We start from the raw sequence: 10000 nt of genomic DNA, 5'->3' as shown, positions 1-10000 counted from the left end.
AGTGAGACATCACAAAGAACTACAAACAGAGAAGAAGAGGCTGAGCTGACGTTAACAGCTGACAGATGTGTACTGTGAGCACCTGTGTGCTCCAGGTGTGAAGCTCATGAGATTCAGTGAAGAAGATACAAACAGACAAACATCGAAGACAAACAGGACGCAGTCGTCAGCTGACTACATGTAGTTTACGGTGATGAGGCTGCAGCCTGCAGGGGGCGCTGTCAGCCGTCACACTCATGTTAATCTACCTGATACACTTCATGAAGACGAGTGATGAAGAGGAGCACCTCGTTAGCTGATCGTTTCTCTAAACAAACGCTTGTCAATGCAGCGGCGGCCATTTTGTGTCAGTCTCAGTGTCGGCGTGACGCTCGATGGACACGCTGACAGACGAGGTGTTCAGAGCTCAGTCCAGTTATCAGCCATCAATACAGCTCCAGCTGTGATGTCATCGATCAGCTGGTGGTCCTGCAGAGACGGACCAATCAGAAGTCAGAGCTCAGACAGAGACTGATGACTCTGCTGGAGGTTTCCCTGCTGTCATGGTGATTTATAGTTTCTGTTTTCACATCGTCACCTCGTCTCGTCTCTGAAGTTAGAGACGACGGAGCACATGAAGCAGCGTTTGTAAAAAGAGCTGGACTCAAACAGGAAATCTTCTTTACATCTATCACAGCTTCTTCTACAAGTTAATAAGCATCAGTCTCATATCTGAAACCGATCTCTTTACTTCCTGCTGCTGTTTCTTCTTCCTCTCTGTCAGACGGAGGTCAGCACGGCAGGCAGCACGGCGGGCAGCACGGCGTCCGGAGGTTAATTGAAGTGAGCGTTTGTAATTAAGACCTGAGGAGAGATACGCTGAGAGGAGAGCAGCTCGTGTGATCCTCCTGCAGGAGTGAAGGATTAATCAAGTCAAGATGGAGGACAGGGAGGATGAGGAGGACGAGTGGAACAGTCTGAGACTGAGGCTGCTGTTACACCACTTCCTGTCTGTCAGCGAAGACACACCTGAACAGGTCAGAGCCTGAAACAACAAGACAACTGGCAGGTTCACCGTCAGACTGGCAGACTGTAAGGTTCACCATCAGACTGTAAGGTTCACCGTCAGACCGTCAGGTTCACCGTCAGACCGTCAGGTTACCGTCAGACCGTCACGTTCACTGTCAGGTTATCGTCAGACCGCCAGGTTCACCGTCAGACCGTCAGGTTCTCCGTCAGACCGCCAGGTTCACCGTCAGACCGCCAAGTTCACCGTCAGACCGCCAGGTTCACCGTCAGACCGGCAGGTTATCGTCAGACCGCTAGGTTCACCGTCAGACCGTCAGGTTATCGTCAGACCGCTAGGTTCACCGTCAGACCGTCACAATCTCTGTCAGACCGGCAGGTTCGCCGTCAGACCGTCAGGTTCACCGTCAGACCGTCAGGTTCACCGTCAGACCGCCAGGTTCTCCGTCAGACCGTCAGGTTCACCGTCAGACCGTCAGGTTCACCGTCAGACCGTCAGGTTCACACAGCTCCGGGTCTGGAACCAATATCCTGGAGAGGGGCTGGACTCTCCTTTTCTGGAGTTGCTCAGGGTGAGAGGCACCGGGCGGGGCCCTCTTGGAGTCTCTGGGCACGGTCCTGGAAGGGGTCCGCCTGGGGACTCCATAGATCTACTAGAGGACTTTAACGCTCATGTGGGCAAGGTAACCTGAGGGGTGATTGGGAGGAACGGCCTTCTTGTCCTCCTCCTCCTCCTCCTCCTCCTCCTCCTCCTGGTTTTTGGACACATGTTGGAAATAACAACATGAAAACACATGTGAACCAAAAACCACATGTGTTTTTGGTTCACATGTTGGCACATGTGGTTTTCACATGTGACACTTTGTTGAGGGTGAGGTGTCTGAACATTTAAAGCAAACCTTCTGATTTCAGACAGAAACACGTTGGTCATCACTCGCGGTGAGGAACATCAGCCTGTCTCTCAGGTTAATACAGTGTGATCAGCAGCTGCGACATGATGATGAGCGTGAGAGGATGCTCGATGATCAGATCAATAATCATCTTTAAACTCTTCATGATCCAAAAACAATCAAATAAACACCGGCAGCAGGTTTAAGGTGTCTGAAGTCTTTATATTACAACATGTTTAATCAGTGATTGATGGAGCTTTACATTCAGACTGTTCCATGAAGACTTTCATCATCTTATATCATATTTATATTAAACAATATCTCAGATAAATCATGTTTACATTAAACTACAAACCGGAAACAACAAAGTTTAACTTCCAACAATAAAATAATCTGAAAACATGAAACTAAAACTGACCGAGGTCGTCATTTGGAAATGTATTAAACAACAAACAGATTATTACAAAGACAGAGAGTAACATGAGAGAAACACAGACACATCAGAGACATTGATCTGACCTGTGCTCACACAGACTCATCTGATCTCAGGTCAGAGCTCTGCTTTAATAACAGGACAGAAGAAGAAGCTGCAGATCTCTGCCTCCCCCCTGTGGTCTCAGGCTGAACTGCAGCTTCAATAAACACCGAGTCAGCAGGTTTCTGCTGATGGTGTCAAAGTGTAGTCTGAACATGAAGTCTGACAGGTTAACAGGTGACCTCTGACACTAACAGGGACTCTGCAGGTTAACAGGTGACCTGTGACTCTAACAGGGACTCTGCAGGTTAACAGGTGACCTGTGACTCTAACGGACACTCTGCAGGTTAACAGGTGACCTGTGACTCTAACAGGGACTCTGCAGGTTAACAGGTGACCTGTGACTCTAACGGACACTCTGCAGGTTAACAGGTGACCCGTGACTCTAACAGACACTCTGCAGGTTAACAGGTGACCTGTGACTCTAACAGACACTCTGCAGGTTAACAGGTGACCTGTGACTCTAACAGACACTCTGCAGGTTAACAGGTGACCCGTGACTCTAACGGACACTCTGCAGGTTAACAGGTGACCTGTGACTCTAACAGACACTCTGCAGGTTAACAGGTGACCTGTGACTCTAACGGACACTCTGCAGGTTAACAGGTGACCCGTGACTCTAACGGACACTCTGCAGGTTAACAGGTGACCTGTGACTCTAACGGACACTCTGCAGGTTAACAGGTGACCTGTGACTCTAACAGACACTCTGCAGGTTAACAGGTGACCTGTGACTCTAACAGACACTCTGCAGGTTAACAGGTGACCCGTGACTCTAACAGACACTCTGCAGGTTAACAGGTGACCTGTGACCTGTTTCACACTAATTCAACTTTGAGGATCAAAAGTGTTTCATCAGCAGAGAGAAGAAGAAGAAACAGAGACATGAAGATATTCATGATAATCAAGTGCCTCTCTCTCCATCTCTCTCTCTCTCTGTCTCTCTCTCTGCCTGCCTGTCTCTCTCTCTCTCTCTCTCTCTGCCTGCCTGTCTCTCTCTCTCTCTCTCTCTCTCTCTCTCTGTCTCTCTCTCTGCCTGCCTGTCTCTCTCTCTCTCTCTCTCTCTGCCTGCCTGTCTCTCTCTCTCTCTCTCTCTCTCTCTCTATCTGCCTGCCTGTCTCTCTCTCTCTCTCTCTCTCTCTGCCTGCCTGTCTCTTTCTCTCTCTCTCTCTCTCTGCCTGTCTCTCTCTCTGCCTGCCTGTCTCTCTCTCTCTCTCTCTCTCTGCCTGCCTGTCTCTCTCTGTCTCTCTCTCTGCCTGCCTGTCTCTCTCTCTCTCTCTCTCTCTCTCTCTCTCTGCCTGCTTGTCTCTCTCTCTCTCTCTCTCTCTGTCTCTCTCTCTCTGCCCGCCTGTCTCTTTCTCTCTCTCTCTCTCTCTCTGCCTGCCTGTCTCTCTGTCAGATATGGCGACATGGTTCCAAAGACGATCATGGGGAAGATCTTCGGCTCGGTGTGCTCCCTGAGCGGCGTGCTCGTCATCGCCCTGCCGGTCCCCGTCATCGTGTCCAACTTCAGCCGGATCTACCACCAGAGCCAGCGAGCGGAGAAGAGACGCGCTCAGAAGGTGAGGATGTGTTTGAACAAGGACTTCCTGTCAGCGACAGAGGTCAGGGGTCAGTTTGTGACATCAGCAGAGAGAAACACGCACACAGGTGGAGTCCCTCTAAATAAAGAGTGTTTACAGAACAGATTAAATCTAAACTCACTGAAGGAGGAATCACACCTGCTGCTCGTCAGAGAGAGCAGGTGTGAACGGACCGAACACTGTTAGATATGAAGTCACTGAGGTCTTACTGCAGACACACACACACGTCTTCTACCTATTTTCTTCATTTAGAGACGTTAGCTTGTTAGCTTGTTGCTAATCCACAGCAGAGAAGAGAGGGAACCGTTTCCAGCTCCAAACAGCAGCAGAGTTTGAACGAGTCTGAATGAGTCTGAACAGCAGAAACATTCAATCTGCACAGCTTCGTTCACAAACACACATGAACACGATTTCTTACAAGCGTCATTTATCTTTAATTCAACACAAAGTTTAAAGTTTCAGGAAGAACTTTGTTTTGGCATCAAAGCACAAAATTATCAAGTATCTCATGTTTACAAGATAATATGTCACAAAATATCTTCACACACTTCAGTATCTTTGGTATCTTGTTTCACACTTTATCTTGTTCAAGAGTTATTATCTTGTTCACATGAGTTAGTATCTTGTTCACATGAGTTATTATCTTGTTCACATGAGTTATTATCTTGTTCACATGAGTTATATTGTTCACATGAGTTAGTATCTTGTTCACATCTAACAAGATCATATCTTGCTGCACAAATGATTTTGTTCCACAGTTTTCATCCTGTTTTTCCAGATTAGCATCTTGTTTATTTAAAACTCCTATATTGAGGACGGTGTTCTTTACAACACGCTGACATCCTGTATGTTTACATTAAGCAGGTAAGAAAGATCCCACAATCCAGGTCTCAGTCAGGTGGTCTCAGGTGATAAACCCCGATGAAATCAGATCCACAAACTCTTTAGACTGATGTTAGGATTCAATCTTTGCTTCTCAGTGTCACACACACACACACACACACACACACACACACACATACACACACACATACACATTATTAGGCGGGCTAAATGGATGTGTATGTGTTCACAAACAGAAAACCAGGCTTGCTAGAATTCACGTGGTGAAGAGCGGAGGGGCTAGCGCTTATTTGCAGTATAAACAGAGCCGGCTGCTGATTGAGCTCGATGAGGAGGTAACACGGAGCTGCTGCCGCCGTCGGGTGGTGCGGGTGTTTTTATTTTCCTCTTTATTTCCTGTTTTCTTTTCCTTGCTGAGCCGTGACCGGACCTGCTGCAGGCTGCTGCATGCTGGATGCTGGATGCTCCATGTGAACCAGAGGACCGGCTGTGTTTACTCCTCATGTGTCCTTTTTCTCTGTTTTCATTCAGTTTGTTTTTACTTTGTGTTCTCATCATTTGTTTCTCTTCCGTCTGGTTCGGCAAAAACACTTTCCACAGGACAAAACACAGTAAAACTAACGTACCTGACGTTACATCCTTCAACCTACCAGCTAAATATGTTTAATTAACAAGTTTCTTCACAAATGTCAACAGATTTCCATGACGATGCTCTTAATCAGAGGCCAGAGCTGCAGGACTGATCAGCACCAGAGGTCTCAGTAGTTTAAAGTTTTCTGGTACTTTTTCTGGAGCTTTAAGAACCTTGTTGTTTCATACATGATGCTCCATCAACAGGCCGTTTCACGTTAACCCTGTATTTAATAAAAGTCTTGCCTGTATTGTTTGTTGTACCATATGTACCTTAGCAGAAAGAGGCCATGCAGGGAAACATTAACAGATCAACAGTGACTGTGTGAGCCCAGACGATCAGGCAGGGCTGAAGCTTCAGCATCTAATGTCACTGTGTCTCTGTGGCTGCATCACTTCACTTCCTGTTTATTATTTTATTCTCTCACATTGCTCATGGAGGTCAGAACCATTTTGTCCCCACCATGCATTCGTCCATCACAATAACTCACCTGTACATCACCTGGTCCTCAGGTGTATTGTACCTCACTAACAGGAACTATCTCCACCTCCACGTGTCTCATTCTCTGCTCTGGGTCGCCTTCTTCTGTGTTCTGTTTGGATCAGTGTGCTTTTTGATTGGCCCTCCCATGTGGTTCGGCTGCAGACTGACTGGCCTTCACTGCTCATGACATCATCACTGCGCGTCAGGAGCTCCATCACGTGTGGAGGAATGATAAACGGCTGAGCAGCATGTGAATCAGCCCGCCGGGCGGCATGCCAAGGGGTGGAGTCAATGTGACGCAGGGGGAACAGATTAAAGACTCAAACAAACAAGTAAAGAGAGGAACCGTGTACATAAATCACAAGATGAATCCTTCACACATGTAGCCAGCAGTTAGGGCTAACTCCAGGTCACCCTGTTTGTGCAAGCCAGTAGAAAGTGTGTGGAGTCCCCAGGACTGAGCTGTGTCACCTCATGTCCCTACGAGGGTCCCAAGGCGGAAGATTCATTGATGCTTTTGGAAGTTTACCACTTCCTGAGGGTTCCTTGGGATATGTCACGTCCTCTAGGGCCCCGTTATGGGAGGCGTGTCCCAGGTTAGGTTTATTACTACCTTTTTCAGTTTTCAGGACTGATGTCAGCTCCTTTACAGTCGAGTCCTAACGGAGGAAGATTCAGTTCTTTCTTTTGTCTTACCAGGGTGGTTTATGACCTCCTTAAGGTTCCTTAGGGTTTCCCCTTTGGGGTCTGCAGGTGGGAGGTGATTCTCTGTCTGTAGTGTCCCAGGCCTCTCCCCTGAATGTCCCCAGAAGCTTCAGGACCACCTTTAGGTTTCAAAGGAGTGTGGTTTCAGACCAGCTTTCTTTAGCGTTCTCAACTCTCAGATTTGTGAGGTGCGTCAGTTCCAGAGACCCCAAGGGATATGTGCTTGGCTTTAACTCTATGATGCCAGGAGGAAGAGAGTAAGGATCCAGATGTCATTTAGGGTTCAAAGAAGTATAATCCATGTCTGATTTTCGGGTCACCAAGGAGGAAGATGCGGTTCTTTCTTTGGGGTGGCCTGGGAGGTTTGTGATGTGCTTTAGGGTCTGGATGGTCCCTGGATGGGAGGTCTGTCAGTGTCTCTGGTACGTGTCTCAGGTTTGACTTGTTACCTTCCTTTAGGGTTCCTCAGAGTGAGGTGTGTCATCCCCTTAAATGACCCCAGAAGTGAGGTTTAGGACTTCCTTTGGGGTTCAAAGGTGTACGATCAAATACTGACAATCTTTAGGTCATCAGTTGAGAGGGTTTTTCTTCTCTTGAAGTCACAAGAAAGATGTCATTGCCTTGTTCAGAAGATTTAGGATCATGCCCTCCGGAAGTGAGTTTTGTCACCTCTGTCGCCAGGTGTGAGGCTCTTGACTTCTCCAGGACTGAGGTATGTTCCCCCTGATAGTGCCTCTAGTAGTGAAGTCAGAGTTCTCAGGAGTAAGGTCTACATCTGATTTATTTCTATGAGGGCTTGGACCCCAAAGTCAGTCAGTCCAGGTCTTGTTTTTTGGGAAAGACAGTCAAGAAGCATCCTTCCTAAGATGTTGGACTCTTCCTTTCTCAGTACCCCAGCAAGAAATGTTTTGTTCTAAGAACGTTCTAAGAATGTTACGTGCGATGTTCTGGTAATGTTTTGAGCGGGACATTTTTATTTGGTTCCCAGAATGTTCCTTTTAATTGCAGGAGAACGTTCTCTGAAAATATCTTCAGAAAGTTGCAGTGAGAATGTTTCATCACATTTCAGGAACGTTTTATAAATCACGCTCTGATAGTTGAGGCCGAACTAACATCCTGAACAATCCAATCCAATCCATTTTATTTATAAAGCACAATTTTAAATAAACGCAAAGGTTTCCAAAGTGCTGCACAGTAAAATAAATACAATAAAACATAATAAAAAGTCAGAATACTAAAAATAAAAGAACATAAAAACATAATAAATTACTAGACTGTTCACCTCAGATAAAATATCTGTGCACATAAAATCAACAACCTATGTGGTGTTAAAGGCCAGAGAGAAGAGGTGCGTTTTAAGAAGAGTTTTAAAATTAGACAGTGAGGAGGCCTGTCTAATGTGCAGCGGCAATTCATTCCATAATTTTGGAGCTGCAACCGAAAACGCTCGGTCCCCTCTGAGCTTCAGCCTAGTTTTGGGAACCCTCAGGAGCAGCTGGTCAGCTGACCTGAGAGATCGGATGGGTGTGTGGGGGTGGAGAAGCTCAGAGAGGTACAATGGGGCAAGACCATTTAGACATTTAAAAGCAAATAAAAGAATTTTAAAATGAATTCTAAAATGGACGGGTAGCCAGTGGAGTGAAGCTAAAATCGGTGAAATGTGCTCAAACTTCCTTGTGCCAGTTAAAAGACGTGCAGCTGCGTTCTGTACCAGTTGAAGACGTGCGATGGAGGATCCACTGATCCCCATGTAAAGTGCATTACAGTAGTCTAGCCGAGTCGTCACAAAGGCGTGAATTACTGTTTCAAAGTGCTGTCTCTGGAGAAACGGTTTTATTTTTGCCAGCTGCCTTAACTGGAAAAAGCCTGTTTGCACCACAGCTTTAATCTGGCTGTCTAGCTTAAGATCTGCGTCCACCTTTACCCCCAGATCATTTACAACAGGTTTGGCGTACTGTGCCAAGGAACACAGATCGACTGAGGGGGTAACAGAGGTGCCACCAAAGACCATCACTTCAGTCTTTTTTTCATTAAAATTTAAAAAGTTTAGAGCCATCCAGGCCTTGACGTCATCTAAACAATTTAACAGTGGCTTAAGGGAGAATGAATCAGCCTTTTTAAGGGGGACATAGATCTGGCTGTCATCAGCATAACAGTGGAATAGAATGCCGTGCTTCCTGAGAATAGAACCAAGTGGGAGAAGATACAAGGAAAATAAAAGAGGGCCCAGCACTGAACCCTGTGGGACCCCACATGTGAGAGGAGCAGTGGAGGACACAGAGTCACCAAGGCCAACACAGAATGTCCGATGAGACAGGTAGGACCTGAACCATTCCAGCGCCGAGCCCCTGATGCCCACCCACTGCTCCAAACGAGCAATCAGGATGTCATGGTCCACTGTATCAAATGCAGCAGTCAAGTCTAAGAGTACAAGGACAACACAGTGACCAGAGTCAGTAGTTAAAAAGATGTCGTTAAAAACTCTTAAAAGAGCTGATTCTGTGCTGTGCATTGTTTTAAAACCAGATTGGAAAATTTCAAGAACATTTTGTTCATTTAAAAAGTCCATGAGCTGAAAGTAGACAATGTTCTCTAAGATTTTGGAAAAGAAGGACAGTTTAGAGATGGGCCTAAAATTAGCCATAACAGCAGGATCCAGTCCAGGTTTTTTAATCAGTGGCTGCACAACTGCATGTTTAAAATTTACAGGAACCACTCCTGAGGACAGACTGCTGTTAATGATGCTGTGTAAATATAGCCCAACAGTGGGGAAAACCTCTTTAAAAAGTTGAGGAGGAACCGGGTCATTGGGTGAGCCTGATGGCTTTAAATGCCCCACAGTCTCCTGCACAAAAGGCAGAGTCACAGGCTCAAATGAGTCAAAAACAGCAGAACAAGGGACAAACACTGAGGGGTCATAAGCAGGAGGTGAAATAAGTGCTCTGGTAGAGGTGACTTTAGCAGTGAAGAATTGCAGAAAGTTTTCACACACAGAAGGGGAGGGCTCAATTCCCACAGTCTGTGGTGCATTCAGAGCAGAGTTGATCACTTTAAACAACACACGAGGTTTGTGACAGTTTAAGACAATAATATCAGAGAAATATTTTCTTTTAGCCTCTTTCACAGAGGATTGATAGCAACGCCAACAATCCCTCAACATTTGAAAAGACACTTCCAGTTTATCCTTTCTCCACCTGCGCTCAGCTCTACGACACTCCTGTCTGGCAGTGCGGGTTGTATCATTCAACCAAGGCTCTGATTTAACTTTATACTGCCTGCTCTTTAACGGGGCAGCAGAGTCAATGGCAGTTTGACAAATGTCAAG

General features: G+C 46.3%; 1 protein-coding gene across 1 annotated transcript in view; it reads left to right on the top strand.

The window, feature by feature from the left end:
- Nucleotides 1-10000, top strand: part of kcnd2 (potassium voltage-gated channel, Shal-related subfamily, member 2) — a 47299-nt gene that overhangs the window by 33776 nt on the left and 3523 nt on the right. Inside the window, exons 2-3 of the mRNA XM_069671156.1 lie at nt 3830-3992; nt 5093-5191. Coding sequence (XP_069527257.1) covers nt 3830-3992; nt 5093-5191 — 262 coding nt within the window. The remainder of the gene's footprint in view (nt 1-3829; nt 3993-5092; nt 5192-10000) is intronic.

This window comes from Semicossyphus pulcher, unplaced genomic scaffold (assembly GCF_022749685.1).
Source record: "Semicossyphus pulcher isolate SPU_LCO1_2020_fin unplaced genomic scaffold, fSemPul1.0.p SCAF_20, whole genome shotgun sequence".
NCBI lineage: Eukaryota > Metazoa > Chordata > Actinopteri > Labriformes > Labridae > Semicossyphus > Semicossyphus pulcher.
Note: the sequence above shows the minus strand (reverse complement) of the source record. Positions and strands in the feature narration are given on the sequence as shown.